The sequence below is a fragment of the Vidua macroura genome, chromosome 2 (assembly GCF_024509145.1).
Source record: "Vidua macroura isolate BioBank_ID:100142 chromosome 2, ASM2450914v1, whole genome shotgun sequence".
NCBI lineage: Eukaryota > Metazoa > Chordata > Aves > Passeriformes > Viduidae > Vidua > Vidua macroura.
The window spans coordinates 60,997,942-61,021,934 of NC_071572.1; the positions used below are offsets into that span (position 1 = coordinate 60,997,942).

At 40.7% G+C, this 23,993-nt stretch overlaps 1 protein-coding gene across 1 annotated transcript; it reads right to left on the reverse strand.

The window, feature by feature from the left end:
* Positions 1-20,181: 20,181 nt before the first annotated feature.
* On the reverse strand, positions 20,182-21,908 carry LOC128803134 (transforming growth factor beta activator LRRC32-like). Its single transcript, XM_053969791.1, is given in 4 exon segments — positions 20,182-20,304; positions 20,306-21,301; positions 21,304-21,479; positions 21,482-21,908. Coding segments are annotated over 4 exon segments (1,722 nt in total).
* Positions 21,909-23,993: the final 2,085 nt, after the last annotated feature.

The following is a 23,993-nucleotide window of genomic DNA, read 5'->3' on the forward strand; positions in this document are numbered from 1 at the left end:
TTAAAAAAATTAAAAATAGTTTTCAAAGGAGAGGAAATTTAAAAATAAGTATTGCTCAAAACTACTCCTCAGAGACCTTGCAAAGATCTATTATAACAAATACATTAATATATTAATAGATCAAAACCAGTCATAATAGATTTTTGGAAGGTCTATTTCAATATATATACATTAATATATTTGTAGATATTCCCAACATCTATCAGAAGTGGTTCTGAGCAATATTTCTTTTTAATCCTCTCTCCTTTGCAAAACTTTTTTTTTTTTAACAGATATGCTGCAAGAGTCATCCTGACACAGTCTGGTGTGCAGTCCCTGATGGTGCCAAGAACTGTGTTTCTTGTTTCCTTTCTCCCACTGCACTCCTGTATTACTGGTGAAGGAACTATTGTAAGTCACATGACTCAGGTTTATTCAGTATGCTGCCAGACCCAGTGTGCTGTCAGATTTGTTTATCGGGATTATATCCTTCCAGGCCTTTTATGGAAAATCACAGAAAGCCTCTATTTCAGCATGTACACTTTTGGTATTAACAAACCACTGAGTAACACAGTCCTCCCTCTCCTCCATAATAGCTTGGCATATAAAATTCTCGTCTTACTCTCTTTTCTGAACCTACCTGGTTTTACCCACATAGATGAGGAAGACTCAGATGAACTGAAAGTGTTTGCAGTATGTTTTACACTCTAGTTTATTTTACATACAAGTTTATTAGCTTGCATGCCATTTCTAAAATTTAGGAGTGCAGAGGTGCAACAAAAAAACTGATTAAGAAAGAAAAACTTTGAAAGTGTCCCTTTTAGATTGTCCTGCTAGTCAAGATAAATGGTGTTAAGTTAAATGCTTCTGAGTCAGTAATCACTTCAGCTGTGCAAATCTTTTGCGTGTTTCTCCTTCTGGAAGGAGATGGTGTTGAGATAAAATCACTATTTAATTTTCAAGGGGGTGACAAGACCTTTTCCCAAACCTACAGCAAGATCTGTGCAGCTCCCTAAGCTAAAATAGAAGCTCACTCCTCATCCCCTGCACAATCCCTCCAATCACTTGCAGCAATGACCTTTGAGAAGTGGGTTTGAAGAAGGACGGCTCAGGTTTGGCAACACATCCCCCTTGACCTCTTCCAAAATGCTGCTTGTTGTTAAGGTCTCCTCACCATGCATGTTCCTGCTCTCAGTCCAGCTCAGCTGTGCAGCGAAATGCTCGTGCTGGAATCTCTCCCCTGCCGGCGTGTCAGAGCAGAGTCATGGTCTTGCACATTAAGAATGTGCACAAGCCAAGTACCAGAGCTAAGATTGTAGCAGTCAGAGGCCCTGCAAGGCCTCCATGGCAGTCACTAGCCTAAGATAAGAGATGCAGTCATGATGAGTGGACCAGAGCTACCCCTCTTCCCCACATCAGACCCCTGTTATCTCTCTGTAAGGCTATAGGTCGTATTCTCCTCGACCCCAGCGATAGGTCAAATCCTGATCCCTCAACAGCCTATATAAACCCATACCATTGCCCAGTTCAGATGGAAGAGCTGTCACTGGAACCCTTTGCAGAAGCTGCCAATAAAGACATCTCCGCAGAACTCCACACAGCCTTCACCTCTCTCCATCCCTGCGTCTGCCGAGGCACTTTGCGAGCACAGAGATGAAATCACTATGAGCTGAAATCACTAAGAGCTGAAATCACTCCACAAGTGCTCGCTAAAGTAGCCAGCAGCTCAGAGCTAGCCGGAGGGCCCAGACAGGCTGCGCCTCATCAGCACAGTGCTATTCGGGACACCTACGGCAGCTGCTGACCTGGGGGCCAGACGGACCCCCGGGGACCCCCAAGCCATAATATAAGATGACAATTCTTAATCATCCACTTGATTTTATTTAACTGCTGGCCTAAGGGCTTTCTTTTACTTTTCAACCCCCTCGTGCTGATAGCATTTACATACATATTTAACTTTATGTACACAAGTGTCTGATGTCAATTAGCCCACTCTGATACATGAAGTATAACACATACATAAATCCTTGCAGGAAGAAAGCTCTGATCCTGTTTATAGTTTTCATATATCTAAAGGAAAACACTCTATGGTCTGTAAATCCAGTCTCAATGAAAAACTCATTTTGTCACATCATTTTGCTGTTGGACAACAATATTGCTGCTGCTGTGACACATGAGCACTGCAAGAGGACACTGTCTGAGGGCTTGAGACAGACAGTTCTAGGTGAAGGTCCTTCCACAACCTTTAAAACTGGAACAAAAATGTCCAGAGTGAGGGAGAAGTCCACAGGTCAGAAATCGAGGGGAAAATTTGCCACATTCAAATCAAAACCCTTGCCCTTACTTGATGCCAGAATTTTACCACTGGCATTTGGCTTTGAGCATGTTAGAAAAAAATTATGTCAAGTTGCCAACCTGCAGGGTAAAGTTGTCATCAGGCTTAGCAATGAAGTGAAATAGGAGTTATATTTCTTTTGAATTAAATTGAAGTAAAAAGTGCTGTTCCTGGGATTTGTAACCCAAGACGTACCCTCCACCTGAAACTGTGCAAGTGGCCACCCATTTTCTAATAGGCCATTTAGGAACAGCAACTGTTGCTGTTCCTAAAAGTGGGATTTGTCACCTGGTGTGCAGACAGCCAATCTCACATGCAGAGCTCCATTCAGCTTCATTGTAACAAAATAGTAGATTGTGATCTTCAGTGTTATTTTTTTTTATTCATGTTACCTTGATATTCAAATACATTTCTTTGATCCCATGAGTTTATTAACACCTGCTTATTCAAAGCCAGACTGTAACTATTCTCACTGTTAGAATTTTTCATTTTGTTGGAGGACACACATGGAATTTGGCTCCTGGTGCAATCTGAAGAAGCCCACCATGACATATAGTCACATAAGATTCTAAAGAATGTGCAATTTTCAGTTCTACATTAGCGTTCTCTCCTCAAACCTTCCACCTACTCAGTGCTGATCATCTTCTTGCTTGAACATCTGGCCTTTAGTCAATCAGAAAAAGTGTATTGAATTATTAACTCTGAGGTTGATCTTCAACCTCACATAATCATCCAATAGCAGATATCACAGACACTTTAATTCTGATAAACATCAATGGCTTTGGAGATCTTCCTTTGCTAGAACACAGGAGATACCCAGGAACACTATCAAGACTACAAGTATTCAAGACTAAATGGTACAATATGTGTTTTATATTTGAATTAAATTTGTGGGATTTGCCAGATCAAATATAGATGTATGTGATGTTAATATTTGTGTCTGAGCTCAACAGTTTTGCCACTGGAAAGAAAGAAGTACTTTTAGAGACTGATTGTAGAAGAATCTGATCCAGTAACAGATCCCATACAGTCTTACAGAAATAAAGACTGGGAAAGTCCTGAAAAGGTCACCAGTATCCTCACTCAGTTTTCCAGGGTGGATCAAACACTTCTGGACCTCCCTTAGCAAGTGCTTCTCTGAGCTCTTTCTAATAAAAGGGAAAGACCAGGTACAGTGTTGACTTCAGTAGAAAAGACTTAAAATAAAAGTAGAAAAGACATTAAGATGGCTTAATCCCACACTAATTGGTTAAGTGTTAATGGCTGGATCTGCCACTTAATTTCAGCTTCTGAAAAGTTCTGCTTTAAACTGTACTTCTACTGTTTGCCATGGAAACAGAAAATGAATGATGAACATCCTTCATATCCCAAAATAAGTAAAATAATTTATTGGTCTGCATCTCCTCTGAAGGTAACTCTGTATCACTGTTGGTTGTAAACCAACACCCAACACCTTAAATTATCTACCCAGCATTAGTTATGATGGAATGAATCTGACCACCATTGGGCCAGAACCCAGAGTCCAGATCTGAAGAAACATTTTCATAAGCTCACCTTGAAGGTGCTAAGATTCCAGACCAAAATCATGCCAGGTTTGGGGAAGAAAAAATATTTAAAAGAAGCTACAAAATGAAGTGAAAGGCTCTTCCTAGAAATTGTTTGGGGTTTTTTTTTTTCTCAGTTTCAGTGCTGTAAATGGCCCATCTTGATACTTTCAGAGGTCCTAGGTCAAGCTACGCCTCTTTTTAATATAGGATTTTTCAATATAGGATTTTTCAACAGAGGTGCACATACAGTCCAAAACCTCAGTGTTCTGTTACTAACTTTGCAAAATGCCTGAGGAAGTAAATATTGTGGAAAGAAATGAGGAAAACAATTACATAAATAAGGGAATAACTTAAGTGTCTAAGACAAGATTTCATATGACTGTTAATCATTACATTATTATGCAACTTTTATATATCATTAACAGTCTCCCTTTGCAGTCTGCATATTTTTTTTAATATAAGATTCTGTTATTATGCTTGGTAATGTTTCTAATTACCAGGGTCAGTGCATTTTTTGCAACTATTGAACTCATTAATGATCTATGACTTTTTTCCCCCCTTTTTGATGTTTCTCCTAGCTCAGCCAATTATGAAATAGGCAAGAGTTTGCTGTAATAGGAAATATAATTTTGAGAATTAAACTAATTTTCCCAAGAATTGTTTTCTGTTATTTTCCTATTTTCTGTCAAAGCCCAAGCACATCTTTGTAAAAGTCTCTTGGCATCAGAATGCTGTCTACATATTGTGGAAACTCTGAAACTGAAACTGCACATTTTCTAATAGCAGTGACCCATTGATTTCTGCTGGTTCCTTTAAAGACTGACTCTTAGTGCTTTTCAAGTCCTCATCCAGTTGTACTTAAGCTTCATCTGGATTTATGTGGATCCCAGATCTCCTGCTAATCTCAAGTAATGCTATAGAAGTAATTGAGACTGGAATACCAAAACTGGAATGCAATAATTCTTAATTCATTCAGAAAAATATCAAAGATACATCTATTGGGAGTCAAAACAGGGAACAAGTATTTCCAAACACGAACAACTGGCTAAAGAGATTATAAGAAACAATGAATAAGGGGATTTTGCATTGTTTATAAGAAAACAAATGCCAAATACAATGTTTTGGATAACTGCTTTATTAAAGAAGCACAAACCAAGTTTGGAAAGACAGATTTACTCTCAGTTCAGTCTTTGAAATAAGGATTAAAGTTGTCTGCTCCACTGAGGCATTAGCCAGCTCTGCTTTGTTCTTGCTTCCTGAAGACATCTGCCTTGTATTTCATTGAGACTACTACAAAATTGCTTTCAGCTATAAATTTCCAATGAGTTTTTTGTTTGGTTGGATTTTTGGGGGTTGGCTTCTTTGGGTTTTTTTTGTTTGTATTTTCCACAAAATGAAAAACGTAAGTGGCATCTTACTAGCTAACAAATCATTCCTGGGCCCACCTAAGGCTGCAGATGCTGCTCTGAAGGGTAACTGTCTAGAATAGATCTGGTAGAGATATGATTGATGAAGATCAATCACATAAATTATATTCCTGGTTTAGTTACCAGAGAATAAACTAAACAGATAGGTTGTATCAACTTCAAATGAAATTTTCAAGCCATCTTCTGTTGAGGTGGTTCACTCCTTCTCCTTCTCCTTCTCCTTCTCCTTCTCCTTCTCCTTCTCCTTCTCCTTCTCCTTCTCCTTCTCCTTCTCCTTCTCCTTCTCCTTCTCCTTCTCCTTCTCCTTCTTCTCCTCCTTTCCAGAGTGCCTGGTAGACAGGAGTCTGGATACAGGCTTGGAGGCAGGAGATGGGCATTGAGATGCTATGTCTGCCTTCTTCTGCCCTTCTTTGTCATGGAATCTGTCCCCTTGGACAAGGTTGCCCTGTGACAGTAAATCCAGTAGTAGCATCAGGGAAGCTGTCACATGTCAGTAATCAATGATATCAGCCAGTTCATGCTGGTTTTATGTGGTTATTGATGTAAATTTTCCTGGTGAAATTTGGCAGGACATAGAGCACAGGTGTAGCCACAATTTCAGGTCAGCCTGATGTGATTTTTTTAGGAAAAAAAAGGAAATAAGATAATCTCAGCCTTGTTAGAGCCATGTACCTGTGAAGTGAGGCTTCTCGAGTCTGCAAAGGTTTATGATCAAAGCTCCATTCCACTTCCTCTTGTCCCAGATGAGTAGGATAATGCACAGTGAGCCTTCCTGTTTGCTGAATGATACATATGCAAAGACATATAAGTAGTTCTGGGATAATGTTGGCACATTGGGTGGAATTAAGTCTGTAGAGCTGATGACTGATGCTGCTATTTCTCCTCATTTCTGTGGTAACCTCTCACAAAGCAATGATATTTTATCCATATGCAAATGTTCAACAAAGGCCATATGCAACTCGATTTTATATGATGTCAGCTTCTCTACAATAACCATGGTTGTCCCACTGAAAAATACCTTCTGCAGTTGGAGTTCACTCTGATAGTCTTCAGAAGTCTCTTGAAACTCAATTTTTCTATCTCAAGTGAAATAAGCTAAAAATATCACAGAACCACAGAATATGAGTTAGAAGGGACTCACAAGGATCATCAGTCTGACACCTGGCCCTGCACAGCACCATCCCTGAAAGTCACACCACATGCCTGAGAGCACTGTCCAAATGCTTCTTGAACTCTGTCAGGCTGTTGCTGTGACTACTGCCCTGGGGAACCTGTTCCAGTGCTCAAATACCCTCTAGGGAAAGAACCTTTTCTAACATCCAATCTAATCCTCCCATGACACAGTTTCTGGCCATTCTCTCAGGACTGTCCCCAAAGAGCAGAGAACAGTATCTGCCCTTCTTCACCTCACAAGGAAGTTGTAACTGCAATGAGGTCTCCCTTCAGTCATCCCTTTTCCAGGCTGAACAGACCAAGTGCCCTCAGCCACTCCTTATACAGCTTCCCCTTAAGGCCTCTCCCCATCTTTGTTGCCCTCCTTTGGATGCTCTTCAATGGCTTAATGTCTTTCTTATATTATGGTACCCAAACCTACAGACAGTATTCAAGATGAGCAGAGTACAGTGGGAAAAATAGCTGTTTTCCCTGACCCCTGCAGCTTGTCAACATGCTGGAGGGAAGAGATGTCATCCAGAGGGACCTGGACAGTCTGGAGAGGTGGTATGGTGTGAACCTCATGAAGTGCAACAAGGCCGAGTGCAAAGTCCTGCACATGGATTGTGGCAATCCCAAGAACAAAGGAAAACTGGTGAATTGATTGAGAACAGCCCTGGGGAGGACATGGGGGTGCTGAGGGATAAGAAGTTCAACATGCCCTGGCCATGTGTGCTGGCACCCAGAAACCCCTTAAACCCCAGGCTGATCCCACCATGTCGGCAACAGGGGAGGGGGGATTCTGCCCCTCTGTCCTCCTCACGTGAGACCCCACCTGCAGTGCTGCTTCCAGCTCTGGGGTCCAACATCAGAAAGATATTGATCTGCTGGAGCAAGTCCAGAGGAGGCCATGGAGATGGTCTGAGGGCTGAAGCCCCTCTGCTCTGAAGACAGGCTGGGAGAGCTGGGGGTGTTCAGCCTGGAGAAGAGACAGCTCTGGAGAGACCTTAGAGTCCCTGGCAGTATCTAAAGGGGCTGCAAGAGGGCTGAAGAGAGACTTTGGGCAAAGGCCTGGAGTGACGGGAAAAGGGAGAACAGCTTCCCATTGCCAGAAGACAGGTTTAGATGGGATATTGGGAAGAAATTCTTTTCTGTGAGGGTGGTGAGGCCTTGGCATAGGTTATCCATAGAAGCTGTGGCTGTCCCATCCCTGGGAATGTTCAAGGCCAGGTTAGACAGATCTTTGTATTCTCATTCCATAGCAGCATGAGTGGATTAAGAGTCCTTAAGAAAATACTGTGTATGTTCAAGAACTTTTTTTTCCCCATCTGCATGAGTAGTGTCCCTTATCAGGTTTCAATTTGTAGTTCCTTTGTACTCCTTTAGTTTCCTTAATGTGTTCTCAAATTTCCTTTCTTATCAGTGATGGAGAGAGGAGGGGAGCCTGAGTTGGGGCGGTCAGAATCCAAATTTATTGTGGACTACATATACTTATATACTATTCTAGGAAGTCTAGTAATTTTTTACTACAATGATTGGCTTAATCATTGTATAAACAAACTTATACATTTTACAACATCTCTTGCTTGTAGAAGTTGACTCAATCTTCTTTTCTTGATTCAATCATCTTGCAATCTTCAAAGCTCTGTTTGTTCTTGCCAAGGCATCCTGATTATCAGATCTCTTATGCTAATCAGGTCCAAAGTACATAATCTTCCCCTTCTCTTTTCAACCAAAACCTCTCATTTCATGGCCTTATTAATTAATCTCTGCACACATTGAAGCAAGCAAGGTATCATGATTAATACAATTATTATCAAAATTATCTCATCCTAGAAAAAATCTCTTAGCCAGGGTGCCAAGCCCCAGCCACTAAATAGGTTATTGGCAACTGCAGGGGGGAATTATTGGATTCAGAAAGATCGCTAGAAGTGTAATTGTACTAAAAGTTTTGATTCTTATATATGGGGTGATAGGGAGAAAAATTTTTAAAGTTTTAGACTGGTTCCTTCTGTGCATTTAAAATCTAATTTTACAGAACCTAGGAGCTCTAATTCTTGGGGCTCCAAGTGGCCCTACTTTGGTTATGCTAACAATTAACTATATTGTGAAGAGCAACATCTCCAACATGCAGAACCTTTCATGGCTGGGTTGTCAGCTAACTTTTATATGTATTGTTTACTCTCTAGGTTATTTATTCCTCTGATGTTAATTCTAGATTGTTGTTTATTTCTACTGAGCTGGCTAAAGCTACCAGGTTTCAGAAGTCAGAGGTCTGCAAACAGTACAAGCAATGCAAATAATACAGGGATACAAGCAAGGGTCTGTGAGTCACAGCTTCTAAATTCAGCTTCCACCTACACTGCTCCACTTGATTAACTCCTGCAAGGCTCAGTTTCGGTATTTTGCACTATTTTGCAGTCCAATAATTAGTGTCTGGAGTGTGGTGATTTCAGCAACCTCAGAAGAAAGGAGCTTAGATATTCAAATGCTGTTAATGAATTTAAATGTTGTAAATCAATAAATATTAGTGATTAATTGGCTATAATTTCCGTTCTTACCCAGTGATGACAGCTACTTACTCTCCTCCAGACCTCTGCCCTCCCAGCTATACAATTCATGTGCACTGTGATTCAAACCAGAATTTATTTGAAAAATGAACAGGTCCTGCTAGCTCTGCAGCAAGTGAGAGCCACCTGAATGGAGAGCAAGGACACAACTGAAGGAAAGCAATTCCAGAAAAAAAAAGCTGTTTGTTTTGCTTTGTAAACATAGTTGCTAATTGGGTAGAGAAAAAAGGTGACAACAGAAAAAAACAATGAAAAGCACTGTCCTGCACCCTGCGTACACATGTGTCCCGCATACACATGCACCCCACACCGCTCAGATTGTCCCTGACACTTTGCAAGTAGAGGCTGAGGATTAAAGGTACCCCAGAAAAAGAGACATCTTTTTGATGTCTTGCATGACATCTGCCTGCACTCCTGATTTTTCATGCCCATTTGGGCATTTTCCAAGCCACCCAAAAAGGGACAATACTTCCATTGTGAGAAAAATGTAATATTTGTTTTGTTAAATTGATTCTCTTATTTTACAACTGGTAATCAGGGAACTGGTTATCTGTTAAACATCCCCAGTCAGGAGCAGGCAGCCAAAAATTCTGCATGAACAACATTGCTGGATTAGCGAACTACCTCTCCCCTAGACTGCTGTACAGCCTCCCTGCACCCCCTCCCAGACCACCTCCCCTCTCCAGCACACAGTGAGCAAAGGGCTGTGGTTTGTTCCCAGGGACTGCTTAAGCCTCAGCCCTGTCCCCCTGACCTCTTTGCTTCACTGGAGTGTAACCACAATATTGCAGAGGCAATGAAGAGCCTCTGCAATAAGGTTTGGGTCATTCTTCCTCAGTGGGAAATCAACAGATTCAGGAGAATGTGTCTATAAAAGAATTCTCCCATGATCTGACCTTCCTCCGTTTCAATAAGACTATGGTGGGGGTTTTATTCCTATGCTATGAACAGTCAAAACTAGACACCATTTCCCTTGGTTTACATCCTGTTTTTGAGAACAATAGCTGCATTTTTGACTGAGTGCCAGCCCATAATTCATGTTTGCCTGCATCCTTTGGAACACAGATTTGGCTGATGCTATAATAATCTGGTGCATTGAAATGACTGTTCCAATTAGAGCAGGGCTTTGAATGTTTTTTTTTTTCTAGTCAATAATATTATTTCTTAAGATTTAACTATTTTAGAAATAATAAACAAGGAAGAAAGGCCTCACTGCTTGATGAAATATGTGTGCATAAATTCCCTTGACTTAATCTCCAGTCCCCTCAAATATGATACAGCTCAAAAGTTCAGCTTGGGATCAAATTTTGTTGAGTTTATGTCCTGTTTGGGACAGACAGCTTGAAACAGATAGGACTCCAGTGAAAAACAGAGGGAGAGGAAGGCAGTGGTCAAGATGGAATAAACACAGCAGCTGGAGGAAAAAACAAATGCATTAAAAGAGTGAATATTTTGTACAAAGCCTCAGTGTTGATGGTGTCACTGGTTTTCTCTCAAATTTGTCCCCTGAGCACATTCCAAACTGTTGCTTGATGCATTGAACTTGCTGAGCATCAGTCACCATCAGTCCCTTATGTGTTGTTGGTATCCTTTGCAGAGCAAAAAAGTGAGCACCAACAGTAGTGCCTTTACTGATGTGACAGAAAACCTACAAAGGGTTGCTCCCAAGCAGGAATTTGAAAATGCTGATTTAATTATTCTGGGACAACTTTTATTCAGGCTGTTATGCTGACCTCCAGGATAATGATTGTTCTCTCTGAAGGCCTGAATAATTTGTATTCCTACACCTGTAAGTCCAAACTAATGGGAAAGCTGCTCCCTTCCTCATGTATAAATCCTCTTCCAGGAGACAGACTCTGCTGGATTCCTCAGATTCAGGATTGATCCCAACATGTACTTACTTTTCTGCCACCAGTGACACTGCAAAAATCCACCCAACATTTGACTTACATTTTCTATATGTTTCTTCCTTCCCTGCTGATTCAGAATGTTTAAAGTATCCATTTCTGTTTATGTGCTTTAATTCTCCCCTTTCCACTGTGAAACAATTCTCATAACCTTTCCGCAAAGGATCAATTTTTCACACCTTTCCCAGTTGCTGCTGAATCCCCTTTGAACTGTCTCACAGACTGGCAGGAATGACTGTCTGTTAGAAATGTCTCCAGTGTCTGGCTGGAAAACTTTGCCATGTTTTATAATCTCATTCTTGAGACCTAAAGGGATCGTAAGGAACTCCACCTGGTAGCTCTGCAAAGCAAGACACCTGAAGGCAAATAGGAGCAGCTGCCATGGAGCTGTGTCTCATGACCTAATAAATTATCCCTAGATGGTATGTAAATGTTACTGGACATAGTCTTTGACTGGTCTGTTTGTCAAGTGAAACATGAAGATGATTTAAACTGATGATTTATACTACTTCACAAGGAGAGGTGTAGAGAGTTATGAGGGCTTGGCTGGTGAATAGATTGTAATAAGTTGACCTCATTCATTTACACCGGAGGCATCTTCAAAAACTGCACTGGTTTAACCAGAACAATAACTGCCATACCTTCCCAATGTGCATAGCATATTCAAATTTGTGGAATATCTGAAATAGTGCAATGGAAAAGTGAGAGAGTTTTGAATGTTTGTATGAAAAACTTAGATATGTCTTTTAGGCCTTTATTATTTTAAGAAATTTGGTGGGTTTTGTTGTTATTATTATTATTATTATTATTATTATTATTATTATTATTATTATTATTATTATTATTACTATTGGAGGAAGGAAGTTAGAGAGATCTGTTCATTTTATTTCATCCAAATAAAGCAAGATCTTTCTTTGAGATAGGTCTTTATTCCTATAATAACTTTTGCACAGGACCAAAATCTGAACAAGTTGTGAAATAAGAAGTGGTAAGGAAAACACCAACACCATTTGGGTAATGAGATGGTGAATGCATTGCTCCATAGACCTCAGTGATTTGTTTAACTGTGCATGACTCAGGTACTCTGCTAGGAAACATCTGAGAATACTTTGTGTGGGTGAATCCAGAGGTCTGCTGAAGAGCAGTATGAAGTGTGTGATATAAATCAAATGAAGTGACACATTCTGTAGTGCACAAACATTGCATTTGATTGCATCTACTTGGAAGCCTCCTTGTGACCAGCCTAAAGAAGCAGGAGCCTGGAAAAGCAATTACATGGTGAGAAAAGATGACAATATGACATTGGATGTGCACAGGCAGACCATTGTGCAAAACATTCCACATTGAAAGCTGGTCTTGATTTTTGGATTTGATTAGTTTTAAGAGGGCATGCTGATATTAGACTTCAGAAATCAGATCTAACATATCAGCCGGTTAAAGCAAAGCAGTTGGAACATCTGTTTTTCAAACTAATTCTGAGTTTCTTGTCCAAAAGTGACTTTGACTCACACATTTGATACCCACAAATGAGTGTTCAATTGCCTTTGAGCTACCCTGGGCTTTGCTGCCTGAGCACCAGCTGAGTGTCAAGTATAGCTCATTTGCCTCTCTGTCCCATATCATATCTGCAAATTCTGTATTGATACAGCCCAAACACCAGGAACATTCCCAATGGGACTAGTTTCTTGCCATAGACTGAACTAGCTGTCTATGTTTAGACAATTCATTCAAGCCTTTAGTTCTGGGGTAAGACTAAGCTCCAGCCTGTACCAGCAATAATGTGGCCAGCAGGACCTGGCAGTGGCCATCCCCTGTGCTGGGCGCTGCTGAGGTCACATCTCAAATCCTGGGGTCAGTTTTGGGACCCTCAAGATAAAAAGGACACAGAAGTGCTAGAGCATGTCCAAAGAAGGGCAACGGAGCTGGGGAAGGGTGTGAAGTACAAGTCTGTTGAGGGAGTGTCTGAGGGAGCTGAAGGGCTCAGCCTGAAGAAAAGGAGGCTCAGTGGGGATCTTCTTACTCTCTACAGCTTCCTGAAAGGAGGGTCTAACCCCATGGGGGTTGGTCTCCTCTAGAAAGTAACAAACAATAGGAAAATAAAATAGTATCAAGTTGTGCCAGGGTTAAGATTGGTTACCAGGAAAATATTTTCATTGAAAGAACATTGAAAATAATTTAAGGCATTGGAACGAGTTGCCCAGAGAACTGGTGACAACCCTCTGTGGAGGGAGATAAAAGCCATGTGGATGTGGCACTTGAGTACATGGGTTAATGGTGGCCTTAGTGGCTGGGGAAACTCTTGGTCTTGATGACCTTAAGGGTATTTTCCAACTTAAATAATTCCATGATTCTAAGATACACAAAATTCAAACACCACCATATGAGCTTGTGGTCAATTTACAATCTGTTCACCACCCAACCCCTCACGACTCTCCACACCTCTTTGTGGAGGTCTTGTCAATAAAGCTGAAGTGAAGCTTGGCTCATTCCGTGTCAGGGCTGTGGGTCTCCCAGACAAACTGACTCTCCAGCTCGTGGATGTAGAGACCATATAGGAATTTAGATGTCTGTCAGGGGACTCAGATGTCCTAATCCTTCATGATGGTACTTTTTTTTAGCCTCCCTCAGTGACTTAAAAGCTGTAATCTGGGCTATAGAGTGAGACAGAACTAACCACTGGTGGTTCACACACCTCAGCCTTCCTTAAGAAACAGTAGATGGAGGTTGTGGTGATTTTCCTTTCTCTTTTCTCCTATAACATAGTGTTCAGAGCACATATAACACATCATGACTTAATATCCTCCTCTGCAGGAAAGGAATTGTTTTAATTAGTATGTCATTAAAGATGGGAGCATGGTATTTCCCAAGTGTCTTGTTCAAGCTCTTCCCCTCTGCCTTCTGCAGTCCCAGCAATCAGATTTTTGTGTGGAGGGAAAAGCTCAGTCCTCCAGAGGTTACCTAAATCTCCTTTAAGGAGCACAACATTCTGCATATTAAGACAAAACAGAATAAATTTATAGGATCCATGTAGCACTCCCCTTGGCCTGGAAAAGAGGATAGCACTTAAAGAATAGAAAACACCCATGAGGATGGGGAGAGACATGGAGTTAGCATGGCTGCTCTATTTCCAGCTACACTTCCTACAAAGCTTTATCCACAAGTGATGCTTTGGCAATATCTATCTACTTAGGAGACTTGGTAGAGGAAAGTTCAAAATAAGAGTTTTGTTGGGGCTTACACACATATGAAAATGGTTTTGTGCTGTTTGTGGAATTTCTGAGTATCTCAAGAAGCAGAAATTCACAGGAAATTTCCACATCAAACATAGTCCTCTAGAGATTTCAGGCACCAGGTGGAAGAACCAGCAGCTAAACAAGGACCATTAAGATTTATATTTTGGGTTTAAATATCTAGAGCGGCAATTAAAGCACCCAAATAATTTTCTGGATCTTCACCTCAGTGGGCATCATTCTTTCCAAACAGGAAAGGAGCTTGATTTAGAGGTGATGGGTCCATTTTAACAATTCAATTACTTGCCTGATGCCTGTGGTGTAACACAGGGACACATTAAAGAAAACACAGGGTCTTGAATCACATATGTGAGGCAAGAAACTTATGCTAAATTCTGGCACAAAGTGTTTTCCAAGAGGAAACCATCAGTGAAAATGAGGATTTGAAACTCTTCAATCTGTGCTTCTTGTCAGAATTTTTTGTAACATTTTAAAGTGAAAGGCAGTGAAGACATAAAGCTTGTAAATATTATTTTAAATAGCATGAATTACAATGTAAGTACTCATGATGGAAGGAATTTCTACAACATAAAGCAGTTTTTAATTAAAACCTTACCTCATGGGTCTCTTCTGGAATTTCAAAAGGTAACTACCATTATTTTATGTTCTTCCTGTGTCCCAGCAATAATTGATATTTTAAAACATGAAAATATTTATATCATTTCAACAGCCTAATATTTTATGCCTATTTTATTTTGATTTATTTTCTCTGCTTAATTTAGGGGTAACTGGGAGGGATGTTATTTAGCATTAGCTGATTGAAATATTTCCTTATCTTCTCTAGAACAAATATAATAAAAGCAAACTGAATGTAGCAATTATTTTTTTTTATTGTATATGCTTTCAGCAGTAGGAATATCTGAATTAAAATTGAAGCTCTGGCCTTACAAAGTAGACATTTGCCAACTTCATATTTTTCAGAATTTTCATGGAAAATTTTGGAAATAGAAACTTTAACTTTGAGCTATAAAACTCGGGAGGGAAAAAAAAGGAAAGATTATGTGAACTCAGACTTCCATGACAGACTAACTCTGTCAACATCTGACATCATCAGCCACTTTTGCCATCTTTCTGGATACTTCTCCTGCCAAATCCCTTCCACTGCTTCAGTGCAGGGAACAGAAGTTAATTACAGGCTCTGTTTCTTTGCTACTCTATTCTTTACCTAAGTGCATGACCCATTCCTGTTTTCCAAAGATTAGGAGAATAATTTAGAAAAGAAGGAGTCTCTGGAGAACTCCAGTCCAGCTCCCTGATTGAAGCTGGGCCAACTTCAGTGTCAGAAGTAGTTGCTCAGGGCCTTGCCCTAATGAGTTCTGAAAGTCTCCAAGGCCTTTACAGAGTTTGACCTCTCTCATTATGAAGAATTCTTCCCTTATGTTTAATGTGAACTTCCCCAGCTGCAGCTCTCAGTAGTTGTATCTTGTCCCTTCAGTGAATACTCCTGGGAGGAGCTGATACTTTTCCTTGTAGCTGTCCAGCCAGTAATGACAAAAGAATTCTCCTCAAGACAGTCTCTTCTCCAGGCTGAACAAGCCTAGTTCCTGCTTCTGATTCTAATTTCATCCAGACCATTCTTTCCTCATTCTTCACTGTAAGGGTGACAGAGTACTTCATTAGGCTGTCCAGAGAGATTGTGGAGTCTCCTCCTCTGGAAATCTTTAAAACCCACGTGGACACAATCCTGTGCAATATGCTCTGGGTGAACCTGCTATAGCAGTGGGGTTGGACTAGATGATCTCCAGAGGTGCCTTGCAACCCTAACTATTCAGTGATTCTGTAATTTGGATTCCAGACTCCTGGTTTAACTATTCTTATTCCCCTTCTCTTCTTCTTGTGCCATACCTCCAGCCTAGTTGCCCATTCCAAACCTTCTTCCCTTTGGTGCGTTTTCTACCTGAAAATGGAAGTGTCTCCTTCACTGGTCTTCAGGACCAAGGACTCCCTTCTCCACTTCCTTTTCTGGGAAAGTCAGGAAGAGTAAAGAGTAAATACTCTTATATAGTCACCTTCCAGAATATTTCTTCATAGATTATACTGCTTGTGATCTGTAAAATCATGAAGTTGCCAAATGGTTTGGATTGGATGGGACCTTAAAGAACATCTAGTTCCAGTCCCCTGCCATGGGCAAGGACACCTTTTACTAGACCAGGTTGCTTCAAGCTCCATCCAACCTGGCCTTGAACACTTACATGGATGAGGCATCCACAGCTTCTTTGCAGCCTGTGCCAGTGTTTTACCACCTTCACAGTAAAGAACTTCTTCCTCATCTAAATCTCTGCTCTTATTTAAAAGCTGTTCCCCCTTTTCTTGTCCTATCTCCCTGTGTTAAAAGCCACTCTTCCTCTTTCTTACAAGCCCCCTTTAGGTATGGAAAGGCTGCAATCAGGTCTTCCATTGTCTCCCAGATATGGGTCTGATGCAACAACTGCTAGAAATCGACCAGAGGAGGGAATCTGTGGAACTAACTTGCCTCTGCAACACAGAACAGCCATGATCAATAGCTTGGGAGAAAAGAGACTCAGTGTTGCAGGATTGTTCCCTTATATTTGCCAAAATTTTGCTTAATATCATGTTGCACCAGCCTCCAAATGTCTTTGCTTGTGAAACAATGTAGTCTAGCCTGACAGGTCCTCCTCAGAAAGTTCTTCCAGGCATTTTCAGTTTCTTCTTCCTCCCATTTCAGTTTCAACCCATTTCCCTGGTTACTGATACTTTTATTTCCATTTGTTTCTCCACAGACAAATAAAAGAGTACTGAATTACATGGGGAATAGGTAGGGAGAGGAAATGCTTTGAGTTCCCAAAATATTAGGAGGCAATTACTCTCCTGTATACTAACCCATCATGGCTAGTTTAGGGCTGACCAAGGTCCCAACAGAAATCTGTGGCCAGAGACCGGTACCCTGTGAGGATGTTATTTTGTCTTGGCTTTGCAAAAAAAAAACAAGTTTCTGGAAACTGAGACTTGATTTTCCATCAATGACCAAGGAGAATCATGACTTGCTGAGCTTGTAGGGACCCTCTCTGGGAATGTTTCTAGTGCTTCCAGTACTCACTTGATCCGACTGCAGAGGACTGTTTCAGGATGAAAACACAGCAAACTGTGGTATGAAATGCTTAAAGGAGACCTATTGTTGTTCAGCATGGAGAAGAGAAGACTGCAGAGAGACCTCATTGCTGCCTTCCTGTATCTAAAGGAATTTTTAAGGAGGGAGATGGACTTCTTAGATGGGCAGATAGTAACAGAACAAGGAGCAATGGTTTTAAACTGAAAGAGGGGAGATCTAGATTAAGTGTCAGGAAGAAATTCTTGGTTGTGAGGGTGATGAAGCCCTGGCACAGGTTGCCCAGAGAAGCTGTGGCTGCCCGGCCCCTGGCAGCATTCAAAGCCTGGTTGGATGGGGCCCTGGGCAACCTGGTTTAGTAAGTGGCATCACTGCTCATGGCAGGGGGGTTTAAATTAGATGGTCTTTAAGGTGCTTTCCAGCCCAAACCAGTTTAGGATTCTGTGTTTCTATTGTCCTGTCCCATGCAAACAGCTGCAGAAAGGAAGCCATTTGTTGCATGTAGCAACTTAAAAAAACAGAGTTTGCATTGACTGTATAAATTCCAAATGCTCTATTACTGAAGCCAGAATCACAGAAGGATATCCCTTGACTTAGCAGAAGAAGCTCTTTGCATCAACAGAGGTTTTTGCAAGGACTTTATGAAAAAGCAATGAATGAGGGTGTCAATTTCGGTTGCAAAATTACAGGCTGTATCATGCCTACTGTCCTGATTCCATTGAGATGGGGTTCATATTCTGCTTCGTTAAACCACGACACCAACCTACTAGAACAATGGGGCTGACTGGTGGAAAGATGTGTAATGCCTTAGTGATGGCTACCTTTGATGTAGGATCAGGTACTTTGGTATTTGGTTTTCTTGCAGGCACAGCAACACACAGGAGAGGCAAAAGGTGGGGCTGTCATCTATATATCCCTATTTTGAATAATTTTGAACAATGTCATGTAGAACTCCCATTTTCCCAGTTTTCCCTCTTTGTAAATTTATTCATATTTTTTTCCCCTCACACTTCTCATCTCACCCAGATTAAAAGAATTGGCTGAAGCACGCTCATATCACTACTTGGTTGCTTATGCTGCTAACAGAAAAATCCAAACTAGCCACGCTGCACTTTAATTCTGAGACTTATTCCTCCAAAATCAATTTCTGCTCCCAGGGAAGTCAATGGAAGTCTAATTAGTCCCATAGTAATAACAAGAACTTCCTTTTTGTAAAGCAAAACAATAGCAGTGTTAAAACTGTTAAATGAGTTTGGCTCTGTCATGAGGTTATTTACTAATTCTAGTCACAGCAGCCAAGCTAACACTGGCTCTCACAGCAGGAGAAATAGTCTCGCCATGCTTGACACAAAAGCCATGAACTCAGCCTGTGGCAAACCAGCATCTGGGCGCACAGCTTGGCTTGCTTTTGAGTTTCCAACTAATCCCTGGGATTGCTGCTTGTGCAAGCCTTCTACAAAATTAAGGACTTGAGCCACTGGCTTCCATAAACGTTCAATCAGGCCCTATTGCTGCTGATCATAGGATCACAGAAATCACAAAATGGTTGGTTTGGAAGGGACCTTAAAGATCATCTTGTTCCAATCCCCTGCCCTGGGCAGGGGCACCTTCTGCTCGACCAGATTGCTACAAACCCCATCCAATCTGGCCTTGAATACCTGCAGGGATGGGCTAACACAACTTTTCTGGCCAACCTGTTTCAAATTCTTGCCTACATCTCCAGTACATCTCCTTATTCTCCATCGGTTGTACTCTATAATATGGAGCAGCTGTCTCTGCTTCAGGACCAGAAGGCAAAGGTCTAAGGTGGAGTCCAAATACCACAGAAAAATAGGAAGACATTTCTTTTCATCTGTGGAGCATTCCAAGCTAGTGCTTTAATATATCCACTGCCTTGTGCTTTTTACAGAATTCAAAGTTATTTTTATTGTACAAAATTCCACAATGAAAACCACCAGCCAATTTCATACATAACTGCTTAAAAATATAATTATACACCATTTTGTAGTGTGGTAGTTTTGACATTCACTAGCTGGAAGAAACAGAAATGGAGCAGCAATTTGACTCCGAGTTACTTACCTGGACAGGTTTCAGTTTGACCACTACTTATATGTGCCTGAATGGACAGTTCCTGGCATTAACAGAAGACCTGATATAGCTCATTTTCAAAGCCACTGAACCCTGTTAGCAGGTCAGGCTCCCACTCAGTGTCATGTTCACTCCAAAAGGGTGAATTTTCTGTGAGAGTATGGGACGTAACATTTGTCAGTATCAACTTTTAGCAATGCAACAGGCTAGCCATGTTAAACACATCACAGAATGAGGACCTACAGAATTTTTCTTGCAGCACACCTTCTAGACAATAATACATTTTTTGGGAAAGACAGTAGAAAGACAGTTGTGAATAATGGCCCAGGGCTGTGTTCCCTATGGATTATTTCACACTGGTATCTTGAAAATACTTTTTTGCAGTCTAACCTCCCGTGGCCTTTAAAAATAGATATGCTATTCTTCTGCATTGAAATGGAATCATATGCAGTGATTTTCCAACAGTTTTTCTTAGAAATGTAAACATTTCAGTTCAATGTTAGTTGGTTGAAATTCATGCTCCAGGATTTTTTTTTTTAAACCTTCAACCCAGAGATTACTTTCTTCACATTAAACTCAGTTAAATATGTATTACACACAAGGGCCAAATTTCTCCTCTTTGAGTTAAACTATGGATCTGCAAATCATGGCAAATTCTCCTTCAAATCCTTGCAACCCATACCAATGGTGTAATTCAGGGGCACTTCAAAAGCATTTAAAATCCACAGCTGAAAATCAAAGATGAGAATTTTACCCTTTATTTCTACACACTGTCAGTGTAGCACCTGATTTCTTCAGTTTTCAAGGCATATTGTGTTACTATGCTTTAAACTGATGGCTAAAGTTCTGCCTGCGGAAGCAAAAAAATGAACCCACACCAATGATGATCACAGATAAAACCAACACAAATGTTAATATAATAAGGAAGTTGATTTTCTTCAGATCCTCTTTTTTCACAGTCTTCTGGTCTAATGTTCCTGATGTGCATTTTGTCCTGGTACCCGAAATTCTGAGTGTGCTGGCACGTTAAATGTTCTACGTTGGGGATCTGGACATTTTTGTTCTGGATCATAGATGAAAGCCAGATGTTTCCACAGCAGCTGAGTGGGTTCCCAGTGAGATACAAGTTTTTAAGTGAATTTTCTAGTGCTAAAATATTGCTGTTCTGTAATGTACTGAACATGTTGTTCCGTAGGTCCAGAACTTCTAGTGGAGAGTCACTACTCCACTTAGGCAGCCAGTTCAGCTGATTTTCAGAGAGGTTTAAATGTTTAAGGTGACTAAAACAAGGCAAGTCAATATTTAAATCTATCAGGCTATTACAACATTCCAGAGACTTTTCCAGACCTGATAATGCTTTAAGTTCTATTTTCAGTCCAGGGTTCATGGAGAGGTCCAAGACAACCAGAGAAGTCTTGTAGAAGCTGTATGCTGGTAGGATGTTCAGCATGTTGTCAGCTAGGTACAAGTACTGAAGAGTAGGAGAACTGACAAATGAAACACAACCATTTTCCTCTCCAGCAAGTCTTTGTTTAGCTAATCCTGAGTACATGCTGCAAAGGCTGATATTATTGCTTTGTAGATTAAGCAGTCTAAGGCTAGAAAGATTTAAGAAGATGTCAAACTGCAGTGTTTGAAGACAACTGTTTTGAATATAGAGCTCCTTCAAATTTGGCAATGCACCAGCATCTAGGAGAAGGCTCTGCAAAGCATTGTAGCTCAAGTCAAGGACAGTTAAAGAAATCAGTGCACTGTCATAACTTACTGCAAATGCCTGAAGACAGTTTTTACTGAGATTAAGGGTGTGAAGGGACAACATTGATTCAAAGAACCCATCTGGAATTGATTTGATTTCATTATGACTTAAGTCTAAATATACAAGCTGGGATAAATAAAGAGAACTTTTGTTTCTACTTTGCTCTGATCAAGAAGATGGAAAGAAGCATTTAGCCATTCATTTTTCACATAGTCCATTTTATTGTGAGGGGATTCAGCAGTGAGCTGGATTAAATTCTTTGATAAATTCAGAGTTACCAGCTTGTTTACCTGAGGGAACACTGGGAAATGAAATAGTTTGTTTTCACTCAGATCCAAACACCTTAAGCTATATTCATCAATTGATTTTGTGGTGTGGAAGTCTCAATGCTGTTCCTGCTAAGGTCAAGTATCTCCAGCTGCCTGAGGTTAAAATCAGAGATGCAAATAATTGAATTCTTTGAGAGACTGAGTTTGGACAGGCTCACTAGAGTCTCAAAAGCACCTTCTTCTATTTCCGTTATGATGTTGCTCTGAAGATCTATCTCCACAAGACTGGGAGATCCCTCAAACATCTTTTGTGATATTATTATAATACTGTTGTCTGCCAAGGACAGATACTGCAGTGATGGAGCTTCTTTAATGAAATACTCTGCCGCCCCATTGTACAGCCTGTTGTGGGACAAGTCCAGTACTTCCACCTTGGGTAAGAGTCCAATCCCCTTTGTGCCATTTTGAGCAAGCTCATATAAGTGATTGTTGGCTAAATTTATTTCCAGCAAACTCTTCATGTGTGCGAAGACTCCAGGTGTGATGAAACTTATCTGGTTAGAGCTTAAATCCAGGCACTGAAGGGAAGTGTAAAATGATGATGACATTTCAGGAATGCTTTGAATCAGATTTCCCGACAGATCTATTTTGTTTACATTTGGATAGAGCTCATGAGGGATTTGGTGGAGGTCTTTGTTGTGGCAAAATGCCTGAGAGTTTGCCTGCCAGAAAAAGAGAGAAAAGGAGTTGTCATGTGCCAAATGAAAAATGTCTTTGCATTAAATGTGAGAAAAACAACATTCAGCATCCAGGCAGATGCTGCTTCTGAAACACCGATCACTTTTTCTGAGCATTCAGACAGCAAGAGCAACAATCTCAATTAGCTTCTTTGCAGCTAACAGCACTCATTTCATTTTAAAGAGTTTTCTGACTTCGAACAGTAGAGTTTAATCTGCATGTGATACCTACTAAAAGTTCTCCTTTTTGTACCTTTCTCCTGGACTCATTTGAACAGTCCCAAGTTTCTCTGCAATCAAGCACCATTTCCTCATTTTTGTGCTGATGTTTAATTTTCTCACTTTCATCACTACATTAGATTTTGCAGACTCTACTTGCAGTAGTAGTAAGCAGTACTTGGAAGAACTTCACTCTGTTGGCAACATGGGTTCCAGAGCAAGAAGGTATAAAAACCTATAAGGATCTTATAGCACAAACCCTGTCTCTCCTTCATAGTCACGGCTTATTTAAGCAAGGCAGTTTTAACCAAATAGGGTCATTCAACAACTGAGACATTTCTGACACCAATCTCCAAACTCACTCCACTTTTATCTTCCATATTTATCCTTTTCCTAAGGCAACAGTTCCCTTCTACTTGCATGGGGAGCACACCTTATGAAGCCACCCCCACAAGACACTGTGATACAACACTGAAAACACAAATTATGTAAATTCAGTTTTTGAGAGGGAAAAAGATGTGATGTGCAGTTAGGGTCAGGCCTTTTCAAGCCAATTCTCAGCAGAAGGGTAGAGAGAAAAAAAAAAAAAAGCAAGTGTCAAAGTCAAATCCATCTTCTGGATGCATTTGTGTTTAATTGTAGCTAGGACTGAGTTTAATTGAGGACTGAGTTAATTGAGCTAGGACTGAGCAAAATTTATGTGCGTGTTCATAAGGAACACTGGAAACATGAACCATGTTACATGATGGAAACAACCGTCCTTACATAACCATCAAGTTCTATTTTGTTGTTAAGAAGAACATACAACAGCAGGAGGAAATGGAATGTGAAAGGCTTAGGCAGCATTTAATTTACTGGAGAAAAAGTCTTGTTACTAATATATTTGGGTGTGGGGGGGAAGGGAAGGGAAGGGAAGGGAAGGGAAGGGAAGGGAAGGGAAGGGAAGGGAAGGGAAGGGAAGGGAAGGGAAGGGAAGGGAAGGGAAGGGAAGGGAAGGGAAGGGAAGGGAAGGGAAGGGAAGGGAAGGGAAGGGAAGGGAAGGGAAGGGAAGGGAAGGGAAGGGAAGGGAAGGGAAGGGAAGGGAAGGGAAGGGAAGGGAAGGGAAGGGAAGGGAAGGGAAGGGAAGGGAAGGGAAGGGAAGGGAAGGGAAGGGAAGGGAAGGGAAGGGAAGGGAAGGGAAGGGAAGGGAAGGGAAGAAAAGTCTGTTGAATCTGAACTTCTAAGGAAAAGCAGAATCCAGATTCCATGACACAAAGCTTTTCAGAAATCAAGCAAATATTAAAAGTCAAAGATATTAAATCCCATCTGTTTTATAGGAACTTTGAGGTGAATAAAGTAGCAGATCTGTTTAGCAGAAGGGTGGCACTAGTCAGCATTTTGTGAATCTCTTTTGCATGATCTTAGTTTTGGAGACCACACAAGAATGTGCCAACGAAGTGCAAGTGCTCATTCAAACTCTAGATGTACACATGCTGCTCCACAGTGCTTCCCATGACACATTTTTCCAATGATCCCAAGTAAATTGACTATTAAAACTTAAATCCCTTCCTCTTTTCCCTCCAACTCACTTAAATCTCCTTCAGCTAAAAAAAAAAATAAAAAAAGACTTCTCCCTGAAAATATTTCTTTCCTGCAAAGTCACTGTACAAT